General features: G+C 48.2%; 1 protein-coding gene across 6 annotated transcripts in view; it reads right to left on the bottom strand.

The window, feature by feature from the left end:
* Nucleotides 1-1095: 1095 nt before the first annotated feature.
* Nucleotides 1096-23339, bottom strand: part of L3MBTL4 (L3MBTL histone methyl-lysine binding protein 4) — a 501743-nt gene continuing 479499 nt past the window's right edge. For 3 of the 6 annotated variants that reach the window (XM_027577144.1, XM_027577146.1, XM_027577145.1), the window contains exons 17-19: nucleotides 14481-14650; nucleotides 5344-5406; nucleotides 2545-2712 (exon numbers count right to left, since the gene is read on the bottom strand). In XM_027577144.1, coding sequence (XP_027432945.1) covers nucleotides 2545-2712; nucleotides 5344-5406; nucleotides 14481-14650 — 401 coding nt within the window. Of the gene's footprint in view, nucleotides 2713-5343; nucleotides 5407-14480; nucleotides 14651-21445; nucleotides 21742-23339 lie in introns of those variants that run through there. The other 3 variants (XM_027577147.2, XM_027577143.2, XM_027577148.1) reach the window with 3 other exon arrangements.

Here is a 23339-nt window from a genome sequence, read left to right as displayed (position 1 = left end):
CTCGGTGTAGGTCCAGCACAGGAGGGGAGCACAAGGGAAGCGCTGTGACCAAGGAGGAAGGTGGGGTGAGGTGTGAAAGCCGGCAGCGTGCGGGACCAGCAGGGACCCATCAGGAGCTGACTCGCACCCCATTGGTCTCCACCTTCAGCAAGTTCTTGCTGGTAGAGAATGTCGAACACAGAAATGGGCAGAGTCGGATGTTTCAGTTTCCTGAGTTGGGTAGCCACTCTGATGATGGTACTGTTACTTGGGTAAATTTACGAGGATGGGACCATCTGAGTTGCCTTTCTAGTGTGACAAGGTGAAGGTATTGGGTGACGAGTTGGGGTGTCTGGCAGGTGGCTAGAAACCTGGATCGAGCTCTATCTGATCACACTGTCTTCTAGGAACACGGCAGTTCAGCCCTAATTTATCCTGGTGTTGTTGTTTTGTTCTAGACCTTTCTGTTGAAATGACAAGTATTAAATATACGAAACATGCATCTCAGGTCTTCCATGGAGCCTATACAATGAGCAATTGTGAGGTTCTTTTTAATTTTATAATCTCCATTTTAATTTCTCGTTATTTTTTAAATTTTTTTCAAGATAAATTCAAAAGGTTTTTTTACACCAAATGCCACAGGAAAATGGATCAAAATAATACATGAACAAGTTTTAAGAAAAAATTCCTATACATTGACATTGATATCTATTTACCTGATAAAAAATATAAAGTCCTATCAATTTGTCTTACTGGAGCTTCAATAATAACAAATCCCAGAATTTAGGCTCCACGCTGGATACGGACCTACTTTCCAGCATGGAGCCTAACACGGGGCTGAAACTCATGACCCTGCCATCAAGACCTGAGCTGAGATCAAGAGTCGTGTTCCCTTTAACTAACTGAGCCACCCAGATGCCCCTAATTTCTGAAATTATTAACAGCTAGATCTGCTTCCCTAAGGAAACATATCCCAAGTACTCAAAGAAGGCTGACTTCTTTGCTGGCCAGTGCACACAGTGCTTTTCTTCCGTGGCTGAGAAAAAAGCCTTCAGGCTGTGGTGTGGGAATAGGTTATTACAACATATTCATTAAGGCGTGGAGGTGGGGGTTTTATTTTATCTGTTTATTTTCATTTAAAATATATTAAAATTTTAACACAGCAGAAGCAGGAATTTAATTGTACATGGCAGTCTAAAAACAAAACAAAACAAAATAACCAGAAAACAAGCAGCAAACAAAACTCCACAGAAAACAAAAATTTACATGAACCAATAATATATTAAAATTCCATTTAGGTGAGGATCTAAAAAAAAAAAGAAATATACACACACCTCTTAGAGAATTGTTTTTCTCAATGACCTACAGCTTGAGAATCTCTCCAAGCTCAATCAACTGTCTTCAACAGTAAGATTCTTAATGAAGCAAATGGGTGAGGTCTGTTTCTTTTCACCCCTCATGGCCCCCCTGAAAACAAGGAATCTCCACTTCCCTGGGGGCCTGTTTAGCTCTGACTGTGGGTATAAAAGAGGGGATTGTCTTTCAAAATTGTGGGACTGACTCCTCTTAAGTGTCAGATACAGTCACACAAAACAAATAAGGTCTGACAAGAAATCAGAATTGTTCGAACAAATCATAGCCACCAAGCTCCCTACTTGGGAGACCTTCCCTTTTAATGGTGTGTCTCTTTAAAGATGTAACACGGCTCCTTATTACACCTGCTCAGAAGGAGCGCAGGGCCAGTTACTTCTCCTGAGGCCGCCTCTGAGTGGAAGCCGGGAGGGATTCGGTGCAGGTGGGTGTCTGGCCCTCGAGCCCATGCCAGTGGCAGGACAGGGTCCCCTGCGCTCCCACAGATGGCCATTGGGCACTGCCTGGGGCGGGGGGGGGAGGGGCAGTCCTTGGGAGGGCCTGGCCAGCTTCTGCTACATGCCCAGGCTGACTGTTCCCCTGGTGCTCCTGGGCAAGTTCCAGGAGCCACTGGGAGGACAAACAAGAAACGCTTAATGGAACAAAAAGAATTAATGAATCGTGAAAACATGTGCTTATTATTTTTTTTTAAAGATTCACACTTTCCTGAGTAAAGTACACAAAAATCCCACATGAAGTCTTTCTAAAGCACCAGGCCTCTATCTCTTAGACTCACTGCGCCCAGATGGCAAATCTGAGCCAAGCTCAGATACTCTGGTGAAAACATTAACAATGTATTTGTGAATGCTGTTTTTCTAATATTTTACTGCTTGAGAGTTTTATGCTTGAAAACTGGTTAATGGTGAAGGAGAAGAACTGAAGGTGTATGTGTGGGCTTCTTTGGTCTGTTTGTTGCAACACATCAGAGCCGGAAGGACCCCGCTGAAGATCAAGATGTCCCCAAAGCACACACGGGCCTGCATCCTTGGCCCTGGATCAGTCATCGATACCCTCTACACATCAAAACCACAGCCACTTTCAAAGTCCAAATTAAATATGGATATGACCATGGGGACATACAAATCAAACTAATGTGGGCCAGTTTTATTGCTGAAAGAACAAGGTCCTGGTGCCATGGCTGTTCAGGTGGTGTGTTTATCCTCTGGCTTCTTGGCCTGAGAGAGAATCTTCTTCGGTGAGGTCCTGGGAATTCCTGAACATGAGAATAGAGTTATAAATCTTCAGTGCCGGACCCAGTTTGATCTTCATCACCTTGACGATGTCCGTTTGTGTCAGAAGCAGGAAGGCTTTGCCATCAATCTGCTGCGAGTAAATAAACACACAGTTTACCCTCTGGCAACTTCTGGGGGCCAAGCTGTGGGACGCTGAACCGTGTCGACCTGCCTGCAGACCCCTCGAACAGGGAGACACGGCACCCTCTCCCACCCAGCCCCGCCACCGCCCCACTCTGTACTGTCACCCAGGACCCGGTGAAATATGAACTCGATATACAAAATTTTGTATAGTGTTATGTTTCACCTCAATAGGCGATATTTCTATTGTTATGTTTAAAAAATCTTGGCCTGAATTTGTATCACGAGCCTTAAAAAAAACCTACTTGCATCCACCAAGTAAATCTCCAGGAATTTTTCCCAAGAGAACAAGGTGCAGTGTGTCTACTCTAGTGTTATTTGAAATAGTGAAATACTGAAAACAGTCCAGCATTTCAAAAATAGCAGAAGTAAATACATTATAATATCATCTAGGTTGGGGTACGAGGCAGTCACCAAAATTCACATCTCGATGAAACAATAATTTGGCAAATTCTTCATGAATTGTTAAGCAACAAACCATGACATGATGAAATAGATCTCAGTTTTATTCTGTAAAATTAAATGTGCATGACCACATATATACATACACATAATGAAAATATTTGAAGTCTTTATACCAATGTTAAGTCAGATTTGGCCGGTGGAGTAGTGGTTTGATTTCTATTTTCTCCTTTTAACCTGCATTAAATTTTTTTAATAATAAATGCCTTTATAAGCAGAAATACATAATAAATGTTTTATTTATTAACTTTTTAAAATATTTATGTATTTATTTTGGAGAGAGCATGCGAGCGGTGGGTGGGGGGAGGGAGAAAGACAAATAGACTCCCCGCTGAGCACAGAGCCCCATATGGGGCTCGATCTCATGACCCTGAAATCATGACCTGGGCAGAAATCAGGAATCGGTTGCTTAACTGACCGAGCCACCCAGGCGTCCCTTATTTATTAACTTTTAAAACATAGTGGTCTGACATGTAATAGCTTTCCTGAGACTCACAGGATGCTGAGTGACCACCATGCAGGCCTTTTCCACAGCGTCTAAAATCCCCAGTCTGCTCTCCGTTTGAGTCCCAGGGACTCTGGGCATGTCCTATACCCGCCATCACCTATTTAAACAGACTGGCTCAGAAAGATTGCTGGCTGTAGAACCAAGAAGACAGAATGAAAGGGTTTTCTATGGTAACCCCCTTCCCTGAATCTAGCACTGTGATTCTAACTTCTTTGAATTAATGATACAAACCCTTCATGTCAATGACTCACTGAGGAAGTAAGGATCCCCCCACAGACACAAATTTTGAAATTTAAGTTTTAAATTAAAGTGGGAAGTTAAAGTTTAAAGTTTTAAGAAAGTCATAAAAAGCTTCCTGTGCATTTGTGATAGTGTCTGTTGAAGAATCGTCCATTTAGAGAACAAAATACCCACAGAACTTTCCTAGGCACTGAAACACACTAACCCTGAGCTTTAAAGGCCCCTCGCACCGAGGAGAGATGAGACAAGTTAAGTGATCTGCCCACTGGGGGACCGCCGGTCATAAGAGCCAAGCTGGAGAATCTTGACCTGCAAAGACGCCTGTGGACAAGGTGGGTCTTGGGCGCTGCTTGACGCAGAGAGTGGCCTGTATGTGCGAGGCCAGGCCAACCACCCTCGAGCCGGGCTGGGCTCAGGGGAGAGCAGGTGAACGTCATGCTTCCCTGGGCAGCTGCCCAGACTACTACCTGACTGACCCTGTGCTGAGTTCCCTGGAGATGCAGGACTTGCTGGGCTCTGAGGGCGCCCAGGACGCCAAACTCCAAGAGTATTTTCCCTGAACCATGACCTCTTAGAGAGGGAGAGTGTATGCTATATGCTGGAGTCTCTAAGAGTGTAGCTTTCCTGCAGACTTCTAGAAAGATGATGATGGTTCTGGAATCACACGGAGAGGGGCTGGAATCTGCCTGCCCTTTTCCGGCTATGCCTGCAATCGTAAAGTGCTTAGCACAGGGTCCAGCACATGGCAAGCCCACGATAAGCAATAACCACCGTATCTTCACTATTACTCTATAGCTGATGCCGTCTCTTCTGCGGCCCCTAGAGCTATGGCTACTAAGTCCAAGACAAATACTGAGCAGTTTGGAACATTCCCAACCAACAGGGAGGACACGAAACTCCACAGAAGGACTTTCCGGCTTCTCGGCATTCCTCTTGAAGCAGGTACAGAGCAGGGGTACACAGGATGGTCCCACGTCACCACGGGGTAGACAAATCCCCTCTCCTCCCTGGGAGCAGGCTCCTCACAGGACCCCTCCTGCCCCCAGTGAAGCCTAAGTCATCACAGCAGAGCCTACGTGGCACCCATAAGAATTAACTGACATGTTTATTCATTCTTCCACCAACTAGCCTATTTCTTGAGCAGGCCCCTGGGCCAGGCACCACAGCATTCTGTGACAAAGCATGGCTAAGCATAAGCAAGACAAAGACAGAGGCCGACCCTGAGGTGCCCGACTGCACTGCTGGGCTCTGTCCCACACTGACCCCTCTCTCCTGCCCACCCAACTACTCTCAGTTACACTTAAGTAAATGAAAACAAAACACTTCTGGGGCCAGAAGCATGGAAGTATATATAATTTTTGCATTTCTTACCTCTTTCTTGAAGCACTTGGCATGCTCTTCGCAGCCCAGAAGAGACTGTACGAATTCAGCCACCTACAGTGTAAGATGAAAAACCTGATTTACAACACACACCTGAAATAATTTCTTGGGTTACAGTAATTCAACATTTGAGTAAAATATACTTCAAATTCCTCAAACACTTGGATTTGAAATAGTAACTGTCAAGGCACATTAGCATGTGCCAGCTCAGAAATTAGACCAGCCCCCAGTCTCTCTCCTGGCCTCTTATTGCCAGGCTGACCTACATGGGGTTACCATTACGATGGCAATGACAGCCTCCATGTGTGCAGTGCTGATATTCTGGAATCTTCTCTCGTCTGATCCTCCTGTCCACCCTGTGGAGTCAGGGAAGGCAGGAGGGAGTGGCCGGGGTGTAGTAGTCTCTACAGGGACTGTCGGAGAGAAGGACTGTCCACCTGGCCCTTTCAGCAGCCCCAAGGCCCCCTTCTGAGTCTCACCCGTACCCGGCCAGCAACAGGGACTCTAGGAACCTCTGCTGGCCGAACTCCCTCATCAGTGACAGTGAAGCTGAAGCCCCAGGAGGTTTAATGACTTACCGAAAGTCATGCATGGCTGAGAAGTGCCAAGGATGGTTTTGGAATTCAAGTTTTCAGACTCCAAACGTGGAGTTCTGGAGAATTACCCTCTTCAACTTCATTTCCCACTCTTTCCCCCTCTGCCCAGCCAGCCACACACGCCTCAAGTTCCTTTTAATTAGAGAGACCAGACAATGACCTGGCTGGATGCACAGGAAGCTATGAGTGTTCCCAACGGATGCTTTTAGGAAGCTGAGTGAACAAACATCATAAAGTGTAGACTCTCAACGACCAAAATGACAAGTGGTCTGGCCCCTTCTGGCAAGGTCTGGTATGGCTGCAGTGCAGGATGAAAGGCACGCCAGGAGGCAACAGTAACAAAACCTGGGAGATGATGTTTGTAAGAGCTATTGTCTTCGCTTTTAATTTCTGGCTCTCTGCGACTTGTGCCTAACGAATTGGGTGCACGTGAGCCTTCTCTCTCCTCTAATGGAAAAGGCCCACGGGAAGGCAGGGAGCTCAGGGCCTTGTATCAACATGTTCTACAATCCAAGAGCCCTGGGAGTCCCCCGCTCCGTGCAGGGAGAGGACAGTGGACACTGACCCACCCCACACTTGGCAGAAGAGAGCATTGCGGCCTTGGCTGATCTCCAGCTTACGGAGTGGCCAGGGACCAACACCCACAGGGCGGACCCGGGTCCTCACACCTGTACTCACACCCTTGACTCACAGCTGTATTTAATACAAAGATTTCAGAACATCTTTTTAGGGGTCATCAGCATGTTGGTGTCTGCTTTACTCACCTCAGATGCCTCAAGTATATTTTATCATGAGTCATCTACAGTCATCCTTCCAAAGTGCGGGATGATGAGAATTAAAAAAAAAAAAAAATCTTCCCAAACCAGTCATCATGCTGCCACACAACGGCATCCTCGAGCCCTAGGAGTACCTGGGAGGCTTTAGCATTCTGAGCTGCTTCGCCCAAGTGCCCCATGCTGTGTTGGTTGAGTTGATATGATTCACTCTTCTCAGGTGGCTGAAAAGCACGGAGCTGAGGAAAGTGTGGGGAGGCTGCTGGTTGAATTGCAGGGACACGTAACTGGGGCGAGTGACAGCAGGGTAACACAGAGTGACTCTCACAGAGAGTTTCTAGGGCCTGGGACGCTGGGAGGGGGGTGTAGTCCCCCTGTTCCCAAGGCTGCCCTCCGGCCAGGTACGCCCAACCCCAGCTACACGTAAGGCTCCTGCTGGGTGCTGGGAGGCGGGAGCATGAGCACGTCACGTGGGAACTTCCACCGTGTTTACAGTTTGAGCAGAGGTAGGAGGATAAAGGGAAAACGGCGAGTGAGGATGGCTTACTCCTCACTCTGGTACATGCTCAAATGTGCTAAGTTCGAGAGGTTCTAGAAAAGAGGTGGAAAGGCTGTGGGCTTCTAGCATGGACAGATGGCATCTCAGACGGGAACCCGGGAAAAGCATCGCAAGGGAGGTGGAGGCTGAGACAGGCAGTGCTGGGGGGCGAATGGCGGGGGGCGAGTGGAGAAGACCTTCTCAGCACAGAGCGTCAGGGGCAAGGCCGCCAGGGGATGCACTGCTCACATGGCATCGGCAGTGAGGAGTGCCGTTTGGCTAGAACTGTGGAGCAGGGGAGCCGCGGGAAAAGGCAGGGGTGAGGGGGCGGCGGTGCTGTGTCCCCGGTGTGGGTACAAGGAGCCCCGGAGGGGCGGCTCTCTCTCTTGGCCACAACTTGGAATCCCCTGGACAGCTTTACACAGGAATAATGGTGAGGCTCAGGCCACAGACACTCCGAAGTCATCAAGCTGGATCTGGCCCAAGTGTTGGGCATTCATTTTTAGATTCCCCAGGTGATTCTCACGGGCAGGTAGGGCTGAGGATCCTTGCGCAAGAGAAACCTCAAGAGCTGATCTAGCAGTGTGGGGGGGACTGGGCAGGACGTCACTGGGAGACACCTGTGGCTGTCCAGTGGGGGCCCGCGAGGGCTTGGACACTCTGCACGGGGCAGAGCATGGAGCTGGAGGCAAGAGGCCCTGCAAGGTCAAATCCCGAGATCTGCCCGCAGGCAGGAATCAAAGCAGAGGCCAGGAAAACTGCTGGAGGGCAGGTGTGTCCCCACCAGCATTACTGACTAGGGGGACTGAGCATTCTTTGCAGCGGGGCCACCTTGTGTGTTGCAGGCTGTTTAGCAGCGACACTGGCCTCCATCCGCCACGTGTCATTTGCACCCCCACCCCCACGCTGTGGCAACCAAAAATGTGTCCAGATATTGCCCAATCTTCCTGGTTCAAAGCCACTGCTCTAAAGGCACGTTTTCCTGAGATGGCTCTTTCACAGGGCAAGAGGCTGAATGTCACAGCAAGAAAATTAAAAATAAAAAAGCAGGACTAGGAATTAACAGAAGACATACATTTTGTCACAGCTCAGTCACGGCCTCCTGGGGGAAAGCCAAGCCAGCAAAAAGGATCCGGGCTCCCCACAGACAGAGGGTCTTTTTAAAATACATATTCCAGGAACTTCCATTCACAGCAAAGGTGTTGTGTGTTGCTTTGATGGTCTGCATGGGTTAAAATGTCCTTTCCTGGGCACACAGAAAAGAATCACATTCCCCCTCCTGTTAGCCAAGAAGTCACTGTCTATGTCCGAGGTAGACAGGATTCTTCAACAGGAACGATGAACTTGTCAGAGTTCATCACGGCCGAGCCAGCGGCCCCCAGCTGGCCCCGGGGAACCCCTCCCTGTGCGCCCCCCCAAGACGTGCATTTTGGGCCTCGGGTCTGAAATCCTCTGCCTCTTCCGAAAGAGATTCTGAGTCTCTTCAATCTATCCTTTTCCAAAGTCAAAAACAAGTTCCATGAAATCTACTGAGGCTGACTTTTCTGGCCAGAATTTAAAAATATCCAAAGGCCTTGATCATTATTCATTGTCATTATCCAGTACTATTAGTCGGTATTTATTCCCTCTAAGAATAAATTATATTTTGAGGATTAATAGAAAGCCCATTTTGCTACAAATTTTAATTGGAAAATGGTGGGTTCGAACATACCATAGAGTGCTACCAGAAAGCTTCCCTCTCAGTCTCCCCTTAAAAATCTGTCTACCTCTTCAAGTCTGTGGTAAATGGGAACGACTCTGTGAACCAGGAAGGTACCATCTGTTTGCCCGCACCCAAGATGGCTGTGTGGACGCGTCTGCTTGTCTAAGGTGATGGCGCTGCTGTTGGGGCCTGGGGGCGGCTGACCGCCACCTTGGCTCCCAGCAGCACACCTGTGGGGAGGCTGCCTTGCGCGGGGTTCCCCAAGTTCTCAGGAGGGGAATGTCCCACAGCAAAAGCCCAGGCTTTGTCCTGGGACACTGAGTAGGTTAATCCTGGGGATGACAGAGCACTTCGGGAAGACTAAGAAAGATGACCCTGCACCAGCTCTCGGATGAGCCCATTACTTTCCCCAACTTACTTCCCCCAGCAACCTACTTTTCCTGGCATCCTCTCGGAGCTCCACAGGCCTGTTTCCTCCTGTGGAGCTCTTGCTCCCTTAAATCTTTTGGAACGGTGGTATTCTCGATCTTGCTGAGCCGGGAGCTGTGTGCCGGATTGCACTGGCTCCAAGTCCACTGGGGGCCGTTTCCAGCCTGGGTCTCATTTTTTTAACAGTGGAATTTGTTACTTGCCCTTTTTTAAGGGCCCGCTTGTATAAGGCTGCTATGCTGGTTAGCGGTATCCCGAATTTTTCAGAACACTCCCTCCTGTGTAAAGATTGCTTTTAAAGCGACTGCCATCTTTTAAAGTTAATGGACATTTAGGGAGCACTTGGTTGAGGCTACGGCGAGTTATATGTGCTGCTTTAAGAAGCATTTTTGATTGTAAGAAGTAAAAGCACCCCTATGTGCCCCGAGCATACATGAGCCACATGCCTGTAAGGTGCACACAGCATGTCACCTCCTGCCTTCACGTGCCCGCGCACACCTGGTGGGAGGGTGCTGCATAAAATCCACCTCCCCATTTATTCACTCACACATTTTTAAGACACCTACTCTGGGCAAGATACTTTACTATAATGATGCAAAGAGATAGAAAAATATTTTAGTTCCTACTCTTAAGCACTTATACTCCTTTATAGACCATTTCCACGGCCCAGAATACAAAACACACTTCACACTGACCGTAACTGGAGTGTTGCACATACCCACAGACTTCTAACAAAGGTTTCACAAAATAATAACCCTGACTACAGTTATGGTCTTTCCTCTCATCTTGTCTTTCTTTCTAGAACCATGAAACTGACTTCACAGCCTGCCCGTGCTTTGAAAAACACCGCGCTAAAAGAAACAGCCAGAGCACTCAAGGAGTGAGAAGGTTGCTCCCACGCTCTGGGCAATGTTACAATGGCCCTGGGCTGGCTTCTCTTCGCAGGTAACAGAATGCAGAGAGGAGGTCTCCCTCCCAGGCCAGGATAGCAGACAAAAGGAAACGTTCTTGCTCTTCATCTTCTGCCACAGACAAGACTCCTGCCTTGAGTGTCCCTGAAGGGCACTTAACACAAGGACATACAAGTCCATTTTCAATGTATCCTGTCTTGGGCTCCCGTGGTTCCTCTCTCCAATACTTTGCCTAATGAGAACAAAACACAAAAGAACAGCAACCCCCTCCCTTGGTCTCCTCTTGCCCTGCACTGCCGTTTCAAATCCTTGCTGCCCTATTCCCATTTTTAATGTGGCATCTAAAAAATCCAATAGTCACAAACTGTATTGTTGGTACTCACTGGAATGCCCCCTAAGCAACCCCCATCTGAAGGCTGCCTTATCTTCAAAGATACAAATAGAGTCACCACAAAGCCCACACTCTCACCCCATCCAAGATTCTTCCTGAGGGGCCTATGTTGGTTCCAGGAAATGTGCTACGAGAGTGTGAGAACACAGAAGGAAATTTAGGACATGCTCCTTGTCCTCAAGGGCACCTAGTTAGGGAGATTTCAAGACTATGATATATTAAACATGATGGAATAAGTCAAACTTTCTCTGGAATGCATCCTTGAGGGAAGTCACGGTTACAGAAGCATCATGACAGGCACACTTTATGAAGACAGCCTCAGGGATGATGGTTTTATTTTAAATCTAGAAAATTCTAAGGCCTCTTTCAGCAATAAAGGGCTGTTCCATGTGTATCCACTACAGAGAACTCAGGGACTGTGACCTTGGCCTCCTAATAGTCCTTGATGGCACCCTCCGTGTCCCCCATAATGAGTCAGGCCCTCCCTGTCTCAGTGAGACTTGTGGCGTGACCACCACTGCCTTTCGTCACTCTCCCAAGCCCTTACATTCTGCAGTGCCAGACTTGGGACTCACCAGATCAGAGGCCCCCTAAACTTCCCACTCACTATTTAATGTTCCGAAAACAGAGGTTCTGTTCTCTTTGGATGATGGTCCTCTTGAGACATTAATAAAAGCTCTGGCCCTCCTCTTAAGGACAAGGAATATACATATTGTCCACATTTTTTTCCAAATCCCTGGAAGCCCAGTTCCGCGGCCCCAGCCAGGAGCCCTGAGCTACATCTGGCGTGTGCCCTGCTAAACAGGACACTCACCACCTGCCTCTCATTGACACTTCTCTGTTGTGGACTCTCTCTCCGACTGCAGTCCCCTCTGACCTCCATCTTCTGCGGCTCTCCTTAGACAACTGTGTCCTTGGTAAAGGCTCACTCAGGGCCCCCATCCATTAGTGAGGCCTCATGCGATATTTCCATCCTGGGAATAGGTATTGTACATCTACTGCTGTGATGTCATCCACAGGGACTTCTCCCTTAAGATGTCCCATATGAAATTCACCATCTTCTTTCCCTGCCCCCAAACTGGATTCTTTCCCCCAAAGTTTCATCTCGTTTGGTGGCACCACTACTTTCCCATTCTTGCAGATGAACTCTCTAGCCCGCATATTGTCATCCCGGGTCCTAAACTGTGTGGTGCTGAGACTACGCATGGAGTCACATTTGGCTCATTTCACTTCTTCACCTTCAGGATCTGATCTGTTTCACTGTGTTGTGTTCTTGCTTTCAACTTGAAAATGTCTGCCGACTTCGGGCAGTTCTTCTGCCCAGTGCAGACCCGGATGATTCCACACCGGGAGTGTGGTGGGGCTCCCTGGGCGGTGCTCCCTGGTCAGTCCCTCTCCTCCGCCTCTTCTCACGCATACTCCTGCAGATGGGTGCCACTCTCATGCCCCCGAAGCACCATCTCCACAGATGACTTTCTGTGTGAGCGCCTCCCGTGGCTCATGCCGCTGACTGACAGACACACAGGCCAGCAAGCATCCCGCCTCACACCCGGCGCACCTTCCCCATCCCGGGGCACTCCTGTCTGTGCCCCACGTCCACAGGGTGCTTGGCGGGTAAGACGTCAGCTCAGGACCTGGCTCTGCCTGTGGGGCCCTGACTCAGTCTCTAGGTGCCTCAACTTCCCTAACTGTAAAATGGGCAAAATAAAAGAGTACTTGCCTTACTCCCAGTATATTAATAGTGTTCACTGTCATTATCAATGTTAGTACAGGATGTGTCGTACATCTGCCATCCATGTATAAGTCATACTCACTTGCAGGCAACCTTCCATTTTCCCCTTTGACTGGAATGGCCGCCCTTCTTTCTCTGCTTGGATGTGTTCCACTTTTGTTTCAATATCCAGCAGCTCATGATGCCCTTGTCATGCAACATTCATTCAACAAACACTACTGGGTTATCTGCTAAGTGCCGGGTGTAGTGAGAAGTTCTCCGGAGACGTGTCAAGTGAATGAAATAAGGTCTCTACTCATCTGGTGAGGGGCAGACAAGTGAGTGCAGGTCAGTGACAAAAAAGTCTCTGAGGAGACGGGAGCATGGCGAGGCTCCTGCAGGAGGGGAGCACCGTGCTGATGGCCGGGAGTGGCCGCAGGTAGTGGGGGTAGCAGCTGTGCCAGTGTGAGAAGCCCATGCGGGGACACGGGGTGGGAGGCCCACCGGGGGCCTGGTGGGAGGTCGGGCTGGAAAGGCAGGGGCGGCGGCCCATGCAGGTCCTAAGGCATGCCAAGGACTTTGGGGAGCCAGGGACTGTGTCTCTACTATGTTCAGCTGCTCTGTGCACACAGGGCTGGGGCTGGATGCAGGTGGCTGCCTTCTCCAAGACATCTTTCTAAGCATGACGGTGACGACACAAGGGAAGAGAAGCCACCGTCAGTCTAACTTAGAAGTTGGTAGAACCTTGAGTGAATGGCTTGAAAGTCAGGAACAGATGATTGCCACTGAGGTCTCCATTATGGGCAGTGCTGCTACAAGGTCAAAGCCATACATGATTGGACCACAGACACACTCGGTCTTAGTTCAGTTGGCTTAGTCATGAAACCTGCATGCTTTGTAAACCAGTCAAAATTCATCAGCAAGGGGCAGGGGGCAGACCCTGCGTACTCTTTAAGGAACTGGATCACATTTAGTCATCGCTGGCTGGCATATTAAGCCAGCACTCCGTTACCAGGACTCTGGGATCACCTGGAAAGAGTGGAAGGAGAGGTGGGGCCGCGGGGTGTGCTGAGGGAAAGGTAGCAGCCCCGGCTGCTGCGATGAGGAGTGCTGGGCAGGGCAATCCTGCAGGCCTATTCCGTGAGGTGCTGGCGAGGAGGTGGATGGAGCAGGCTTGCCCTGAACCTCCAGCCTCTGCATGGCCTTTGTCACCTGCTCCTTGTCCGGGGCTGGAAAGGAAGGCCTGAACCAACGTTAAGTCAAGCTGATTGCAGGAAGTGCTCACTGAACATTTTGCAACTAATTTAACTCCAGCTCCACTGTTATCTTGTCCTCAGAGTGACCCAGGGTTTTCCTTCATTTAAAAAAATTAAGGCCCGACTAGTGGAAATAATACCTTTATTAAAAGAAACATCAGAGAGTGTATTCCTTAAAAGAAAACTGCTTTACATATGAAGCATTTCCACAGCGTTCTAGCAAGCAATAGGACTTACCTGATCCTTATTAAAAACCTACATTGTAAGGCACGGTTATATTAAAGTTGGATCTGTTTTCGCATGTGTACAACATCTTATGCACTGTTGTGATCTAATTCACTTTAAAAACAAACCTAAGGTTAACTGATCATCTGTGGCTTCCAGTGGACAAATGGCAGCACAGAGCTGCTCCATAATGAGAAGAAGTGGGTCCTCTGGGACCCTGCAGAACAGAACACCCTGAGGGGTGGGTGCTTCCCAGACGAGGTGCTGCTTTTAGGGCAGGGGCTGCCAGGGTGCAAGTCTAAGGTGCTTATACATGCATGCCTCCCCAAAGTAAATCTGTGATGTGGGACCAGAGGCTTGGGCCCCTCCACTGAAACTGGCCCTGGGCCGATGGTGACAGAGAGCAGAGGTGGCTCTGGGGTACCGCTGGGGAGTGGGGGCCAAAACCAACTGGGCTGTCCTAATTTCCTCAAAATTAGGCCAGCCTTCTCCCTTAAGTGTGGATCTGAAATTTGATGCTATGGATTCTGTGCCTAGGAGGAATTCTCAGCAGCAGGGCCCCAGTCCCTCCAGGGCCCCAGAACAGCCCCGCTCACCTCATCCACTGTCCATCGGGCCACCTCGCTGGCCTGGATGTTGGCCACACCTGGAAGGAGCTTGCAGTGCTGCTCCCGGCCGAGGGGAAGGTCCCGGAAGGGGTGGGCCGACATGGAGGACATGAAGACGGACTGGTGCAGTGCCTGCTGTGTCTGCTCAGCAGAACATTCTGGAAGAGAGGCAGGGTGAGTGAAACACATGCACGTGGGGCGAGTTAGGGAGCACCCCCTAGGTCAGCCCCTCCTCCCAGGGGCCCAGGATAAGACAGGTGCACACTCAGTGAGGACCCTGGTGTTCCAGTTGCTTGGCAGCATTGCCAGGAGGCGTTGCCACTGCTCTGTTTCAAAGCAGCTTTCCTGAGAAACAGATGTTATATAAGGTCCAGATGACTCTGGCTGTTTGCGAAGCGAGGTCAAATAATCTCTAGGAGACATTGTGTGATGCCAACCAAGAGCTAGGCTGTCACTGCTACTGGCTTCTTTCTCCCCAAATCAGAGGTCAGAGGAAGCACAGAGCCTTGCAGAACGTGGCTGTTAAATGGATTGGCCACCAACCCATCCAGGATGTGTGTGCCCACAAAGAACGAACTTCTTCCTGGAAGCTGCTCTGTGTGTCTCCAAAGGCACAACAAGCCCAGGCCCACATCTGGCTTCACAGGTCCCCTGGGGGATGCTGAACGTGGAATGCAGCACAGGGTCCCCATGGGAATGTGGGTGGCAGCTGCTGAGTTAGCTCCCGGGGAGACACGATGACCTCTCGGGACTTGTGGGAAGAGGCTGCAGCTGAGATGTGACTGTCCCGACACAGGCGCTCTTAAAGCAGACACTCTCTTTTTGGAGCAGGAGCTCTGAATGTGCTCCGGTTCTAAGACATGGAGGGCAGTGGCTGCTTGCTGGTTCAAGGCTGCTGTCACCACTGAGGGGTAAGACTGCCCTCCCGCCTCTTACTTCTCCCCCGGCTTACGGACATGGTTTTCCACCTTCCAGAGTGACTTGACTCTTATGTTATATCCCAACATTGAGATGGAGCCAGATATCTCAATTCAATTCCCTAATTATTTTGCTTTGAACATATAAGGAACAAAAACATTACAAAGATTTCGGAGAAAACCCAACTCATGCCTTTGTATTGTCATTTTTTAAGAGGCTTTCAACACACATGAGCAAAATAAAGCGTTGATATTTAAAATACTTTGAAAAGACCACAAAAAATTGTTTTAAGCCTGGTAGAAGTCTACGTTTCCCGCTGCAAATTACAAGTTAAGAAAAGAGTAGCCACATAATTTAAAGTCTATTATGATGGTCTGTGTTTTACTAACAAGAGTCGGAAAAGCTATTATGCAAATATTTCTACCTCAAATTAATTACAGTTTTTAGTAGGTGAGGCTGACCTGCACTTTGCATGGTCTCACAGTTACATGCTTGCTGGTAATCAGAGGTTCCAAACTAGGAAGAAGCCCATCCATCACCACCCTGCCTGCTCGGCACAGACATCCTACATATTTACCGATGCTTGCTGTCTGCAGATAAAGAGACAACAAAATTGCGGCCTTCTCCCAAATTCTTATGCTCCAGTTGCAAGCAGCAGCAAATTCATCTCTAAATGCTGATTGTCCAACACTGACCTTTTTAGTATGTAAATAGGTTATCTCCCTCCGTGTAGTTCAGCCAACTGTATGTACAGCAGCCGGTTCGGAAGCGAAACTTCGCACCTTCTTAGCAAAACCAGTATGTTTACAAATGTGAATGTTCTCTAATGAAGGTGTCAGGTTGGACAAGGAGCATGTACAAAACAAGCCCTTAACACCCAGGGCAGAAGTGTCCCCGAGCCAGTCTGCAGTCAAGGCCACAGAGTCACCCAGGGCTCTCCTGGGCAACAGGGAGTTAACGCTCTGTGCTCAGAGGGATTAAGACCTGAGCCAAAGCCTGCCTTTATTCTGAAAAAGAATCACTGCATCAATCAGTTGGTTGCTTTTTGCTGAAATAGCGTGGATTAAAAAAAAAAATCACGTCTGTATCTCAAACCCATGCCCTGGGTAAATCAATCATGTGTCATTTCCAAACTGTATAGAACTCTAAAAGGACACAATTAACGAGTCTTATTGTTTTGGAGGTACAAAGATGTGAAGTGATGGTGAATAGATTTCTGTGACTCACAAATAAAGTCCGAAGGCATTAAAAATGTCAAAGAACTACTATGCCCCCAGCAGGAACATTCTCCACACTGTAATTCTGGAAGCAAATTGCCTTAGGTGCCAAGGGGTCCACTTGGAAATTCGTGTAAGGTGTGCTTGCCAGCACCAAACAGCACTGAGGTTCCTCAGTACCCCGCTTCTCATGGTTCCGGGCCCTGGAAGATGGGACCCGTGGGTCAGTTCAACTAACAAGATGGCCTTCAGATTACAACTACAGGTAGGGAGCTCGGGCTGTGTGTTGCACACCTGAATTCAGGAAGATTTACGCTGCCTCTGGTTTTTGAATTCAGTGAACTGTGTTCCTATTAAATCGAACTACTGGTCTGAAGGGAGGTGAAAGCCAGATTTCTCGAAGGATGAACAGAACTTAATGGAGAATAGGTTCCATATGACAAAGTGAGTCTTCCCATGGCAGGCGGGAAAGGTCTACCACCAACGTGTTGGGTCACCAGTCCCCTCACTGGCTTTGAGTTCTCATGGGTATAAGGGCTCTTGTCTGTTTATCTACAACCCCGTGTTTTAGGGGATGCTTGCCAGAACTAGTTACATGCTGAGCACAAATAATTCTATTATCAACTATATAAAATGAGATGGGAAGCCAGAAAGTTGAGTTTTCCAGTTCAAAAAGACATGAGTTAGGTTAGGGAGGGAGTCCGAGACCAGGGAGATTGGAATAACCAGTCTGCCAACTCGAAGATATGACGGCAGTTGAGAACATGTACCCATGTACCACCCAGAGCTGGCGGGAGGGGGGAAGGAGAATGCGCGTAAGAGCACAGTGTGGTCCCTAGTATATGGTAACCACTCATTAAGGGGTAAGTGCTACTCTAAGTTTGTCTGTAAGTTCCTTGAGGTCAGGATTGATGATCTGTGGAGGGATGATGCATTTTCAAAATTAACACCATGCAAAGACTAATTTTCCAGCAGTAACAAAAGAGAGTGTATGCATTTTAAAGAGTGTTTCATGGTGGTTAGCTTGCCTTCTTTGTACCACTTACCAGGTCCAATTTCTTCCAAAGCTGATGACTTTGGGGTGAGATATTCATGTCTAACTGAGAGAATGCTAGGATGGGCTTGCCTCAGAGGACTGAGGCATGGGGCGTGGAGGGTGGGGTCCAACATCGGGTTGCCTCGTTGTGAATCCTGGTGCCCACACAGTTGCTGAGTGACTTAACTCTGTGTATCGAGGTGTTTTAAATGGGATAATAATAATACTTATATCTCACTGAGTTGTTGGGATTAGAACAGCTCCTGGTACATAATAAGTGTTCAATACATGTTAGGTATTACATTACTGTTACAAGTATTAAAAAAGAGACAAGCTCAAAATGGGAGTCATTTGTGCTCAGCCCCACATCAGCAAACCAAGACTTAATACCTAACCTAATCACAGTTTCAACCTCTCCCAGGAATGTAATCTCTACCAGTCAGTCTGGAATTTCCTGGTGAGCATTTGTGAGGTAATCTGCCTGACGGATCCCTGCCATCCCCCAAACAAAGGTGACTTACCCAAAACAATCTGCTCTTTGCTTGTCTCTGCCCCCTCTGCCTGCAAAACTCTCCTACTTTGTACAGCTCCTCGGAGCTCCTTTCTATCTGCTAGGGGGGATGCTGCTCAATTCACGAATCACTGAAGAAAGCCAATAAGATCTTTAAAATGTAATGTTGAATTTTGTTTTTTAACATAAGATATAAAGATATTTTAACTTCTAATAGTAACAAACGTTTGGACATAGAAAATTTCCAAAGCTAGCGTAGCTGGATATGCCTAAAACCTATGAAAGCTAAAATTCAGACTGAAACTCAGCGTCTTCAGGCCATGTTCAGCTTTTACACCCAAGTGGTCCTGGAACAATAGTGTCATGGTCGCCAAAGTCACGTGCAGAGTCCTAGTGGGAGGAAGGGAGCATGGGATCCGTGGCCACTGCCAATGCCGGCCAGGGCATCCACGGCCCAGGTACACTGGTGCCAACATGCGGGAACCGAGTAACACTGCTAAAATGCATTCAGCCTGCCAGCTTGGAAATTATGTGGCTCTTGACAGACTTTTAAAATGTGGGGTGATTTGCATCATTTTAAATTCTGTGCATAAAATTAGACTTTTGAAAATATCCACTTAAAAATCTGCATACATTTTTATGAAATGCGAACACACTGATTTTAACTTTTTACCAAGCCCAGCACAGCTCATGTCATATTAGATACTCCCTAAATGGTTGCTAATAAACTAAAAAGCAGAAGCCTGTGATGAAGGTATACACAGTCTTCAGAAACTATTATCAAATGAAAAGGATCAGGTCATTTGGTCTTGGGGCTCTTTGAGGAAACAAGAGGGGTTCTGGATTAGAAAAGGATGCCCACCATGAACAGAGGACAGAAAGAGTCTTCCTAACTGGGTGACTTATGTAGTTCATCCACGAAGCCCAGCATCCAGCCCCAGTGTCCTCCTAACACAGCTGAGCAATATGGGATGCTTCCCAGTGACACTGCCTCATGCAGCAATGATTCCTACCCACCCCGCTAAAAGTCAGCCAAGAAAATTCAGCCTGTGAAAGCCGCCCTCCTACTAGAGGTTTTAATATTTTAATTAATCAAAATGTCTTTTGCATCAGAAAATGTAATGCATGTGCAATCCTGGCTTTGCTTCTAACATCAACGTGTGAGTGACAATAAAGAAAGCTATCCCTACACTTAAGATGTCTTTCCCTTTCCAGGAAACACTGAGCATGTAATACTTGTCACCTCAGTGGTTTGCCATTTTTAGAACAGTTTGGTTGTAACAAGTTTTTGGCTACTATTTTTCTCTCACTGGTGTTTCTTTTGGGTATTATGAATTAAAAAAATATATTATGATGTGTTTACTCATTGCAGCCAAGGCACTTTGAGATTTGGAGCACTCGCAAGTTCCCTCAGCCAGCACGTTCAGCTGTGTGTCCAGCTCTGGGGTAGGGTAGGCCCTTACTTAGAGTACCAGGAGTCTGGGCCGTGGATCTGCATCCATTCAGCAGCACTCAGAGAGGAGGAAGTAAATAGTTCCACCTCCAGCAACATTAAGTCATTACCTTTCTTGCAGAGGCAATGAGATGCTGGAATCCTGCGGACTCTCTGATGAGACAGGAGTCTCAACGGCAAGTGCCATCCGCTCCTGAAGGGGAAAACCCTACCTGGGCACAGGCCCTCTTCTCCAAGTCCACAGGGAGAGCCAGACGGGCCTGGCTGTGGGGGCCGTGTGGCTCAGGGCTGCCTCTCCGGTGTCATGAGCAGACAGACGTGGGACACACTACAAGCACAGTCTGCTTCCCCATCCCACAGACTTCACCAAAGTCTAAAGGATTTCAAGATGCAAGGATTTTAATTCATCTGAAAATAACATGAAAGTAGGTCCCTGATTTCTTCTCTGCCCCTCTCGTTCTCCCAACTTCTGCTCCACTCCCACAAAGGGAAAAAATCCTTTATGGAAATGTTCTTTAAAAATATGGCTGTTTCTTCACAAAGGCGCACACAATAAAACCGAAGCAAGTGAGTCATAAATGGTAACCAGAGGCTGCATGGCTGGGCCTCGAGTTATTTTTAATCCCACTAACTACAGAGACCCATTTCACAAGCAACCTTCTCTTCAATGAAAGGGGTAGCAATTCTACTGTGTTCTCTGCTCTAAAGAGGAGGAAGTGAAAAAATAAAATGGCAATGGGTCCCCATATGCAATGATTTTTTTTCTCACCTACTGTATACCGTGACAATCACTGACTGACTCTTCTCCATTTACCCAGCACTTCCTGAGGCGTTACTCTGCTTGCAGCCCTGTGCCCCAGTAGTGGCTTCCACTGGAGAAGCATGGAAACGCTCAGAATGGGCTTTGCACTTGGCAACTGTTTCTTCTCACGATCCCCTAGTTTCAGGTCTTTGTTCTTTACAGGCTTGGGGAGGTCATTTCTATGCTGCCTTATCTTCTCTAGATTTGACCAGGCTGGACTCACTCAGTCCCTCCTCATTTCTATTTCTTTACCCCCCAGGCTCCTCCAAACAAGAAGAAACAGAACAAGAGGAGCCCAGGAGCCCGAACAGCATCAGCGAGACAACCACACAGTCCGTGTTCAGGAACACACCTGACAGGGGTTCAGTTTCCAGTGGGCACTTGGCCCACTGCTAGTTCACACTCGTAACTTCTACTCCTGCTAAAACAAGTGGGGTGATTTGTTTGCCGTACTGTGCTGTTTCTTCGTAACCTTATTATTTAGAACCCATACACTGGTATCTGCAGAGTGCTTTATGATTGCAGTTCTTCATCTTCCCTCCTCACAAACCTGCTTCGTCTGCACCAATTTTATATGAATGTGGAAGATGAAGCACAGAAATGTCAGGGACTGGCAGGGACTTCCCAGGGGGCTGATCAATAGGATCAGAAGTTGAATGAAGAATGTTGCCCGTTCTAGATCTGTGTACTGGCCACAAAGAAGCCACACGTGGCCCTGGACTATGTGGACAGTGCAACCTGAGACGTGCTGTAAATGTATGATGTGTCTTAGATTTTGATGACTTTCACACACACACACAAAAAAAGAATGTAAAATATTCCCTTACATTTTTAAATCTTGATTTACATCTTGAAATGATATTTTGGATATATTGGGTTAAATAAAATGCCATTCAAATGAACTTTTCTCATTTCTTTTGTTATTTTATACGTGGCTCCTAGAAAACTTCTAGCTCACAAGCCGCTAGCATTGTGTTTCTACTGGACAATGCCGTCTGGAGGAGTGCTGAGTTGTGGATTCTCTCAGATCTGTGCCGGGTTCAGGGAGGGCCAGGGGGCTGACTGGAGTTAACACGACCCCTCGTGTTGCCCTGTTGTTGTCATGATGATGCAGCCCCAGGCAGCCTGCACCCCCACCCCCCAGCCACTGCAACCCTGAGAGTGGAGGAAGCCAGGAGACTGGAGATTAAGGACAGGCCTCTTGGGTGGTTGAGTGCAGCTGGAGCTCCGGTCTTGGCTCCACGGTTAACTGGCCGGGATGCTGGAGTTGCACACTGGTACACTGGTCTGGCACACACAGGATGCTCAGTGTCTGCAGAGTTGGTGAATAAATGACTGAATGAAGAAATGCATATATCGGGAAAGTAGGAACTGTCTTCAATTACTACAAATGCAAAGAATGGTGGCTTTCAAAACCAGATTAGGAACCACTCAGATTTCGAGCCACTTTTTCTCAAAGTGTTGCCGTACACCCCCAAATCATTAAACTCTCAAGGAGCCTGTGGTAACTCAGCTGCTCTCTTTCCTCACCGGTGACTGGGTCCCAAGGGGGAGGATGGACACAGAGCTTTGAAGTTTCTAGACTCCTTATTGCCATTTTCTGAGAGTCCTTGATTGTCATGGAAAAGCCCAGCCTCCTCTGAGGCCCCACTTTTGGGCTTTATAATTCATCATCTCTGCTCAGAGCTAACTGACCTTCCCTCCTCAGCCTTGCTTCCTCATTGAAAAGCCAGTGCCCCAGCCCACGGTCCCTGGGCCCTCCAGGCCTACCTTCCCTCTGAGCAGGTGCCACCACACTGGCCTTTCCCCTTGACACCCCTCCTGCATGTCCTCACTGTCGCGTCTCCGAAGACCGAGAAGCAGCGCTCCTTACGGGCGGGCATCCAGCCCCACAGCCCACTGCTGGCCTTCTTCCCTACTGACGAGCGTCTCCTCACAGCTCCTACTCAGTGGGCACCCAAACTCTATCCACCCCCTGCTAGACACTGCAGTCTTCCATTTCTCCCCCGCACAGCTCTGTCTCTTCCCTGGCCCCTCCGCTGCGCCTTTCTCCTTCGGCTTCCCCATCTCCTCTGATCCTCAGGGTGCTCCTCCCGCCCCCTGACCTGCTGGCCCATGGGACACAGACTGCCCGGCTTCTCTCACCTTGCTGCCTTCACAAAGGCGCCTTCTGACCAGTTTACAGCCAAACACAACTCGATCCTGATGGGACAAGTGATTTCACAAGCTGGGGAAGTGGCAAATAATATCACAAGCTGGGGAAGTGGCACATAATACTAACTCCGTACAGTGAGACTCAGTCCCCTCGTCTGTGAAGGGATTCAGCCACCAGCTTTTATTCCTGAGGCAGGATTTTAGCTCCTCCTTTTGATCCTAGAACAGCAAACTCTCTTGTAAGGGTCTCTGATGCCAGGAGTCTATCCATCAGTTCCCAGATGCTCAGGGTTCCCCACACAGAGGCCCTCAGGCCTCCTCACTGTCCTCAGCCCTCAGCAGGGGGGTGTCCTGCCTCCTCAGAGCAGCTCCCACATGACCCCCACCACTTGCTATCCTATATGGAAATTGTCTGTTTGCTTTGCAGTCTTGATTCATGAAGTATCAAATCAAGGGCAGTCATTTCCAGTTCATGATTGCATCCCCACGGGCAGCACAGATCTGACACATGGTACAGCAGAGTACAGGTGCTTAATACCTGATGGGACTGTTGAGCCATCTGAGGAACTGTACTGCAGAGACAAATAACGTGGTGGCAAATGCTAATGTGCTCTGTGCCAGTGAAAACAATGAGTTTCCATCTTGTAGGCCTCTTGTTTGCCAAATATACTCATTACCGAAAAGGTTGAGAATTGTTTGTGATATGGAATCTAACTAACATCTCAATTTTGATATTTGAGAAGCAGATACCCCCCT

The sequence above is a fragment of the Zalophus californianus genome, chromosome 14 (assembly GCF_009762305.2).
Source record: "Zalophus californianus isolate mZalCal1 chromosome 14, mZalCal1.pri.v2, whole genome shotgun sequence".
NCBI lineage: Eukaryota > Metazoa > Chordata > Mammalia > Carnivora > Otariidae > Zalophus > Zalophus californianus.
This window is presented reverse-complemented; position numbering and strand designations above follow the sequence as displayed.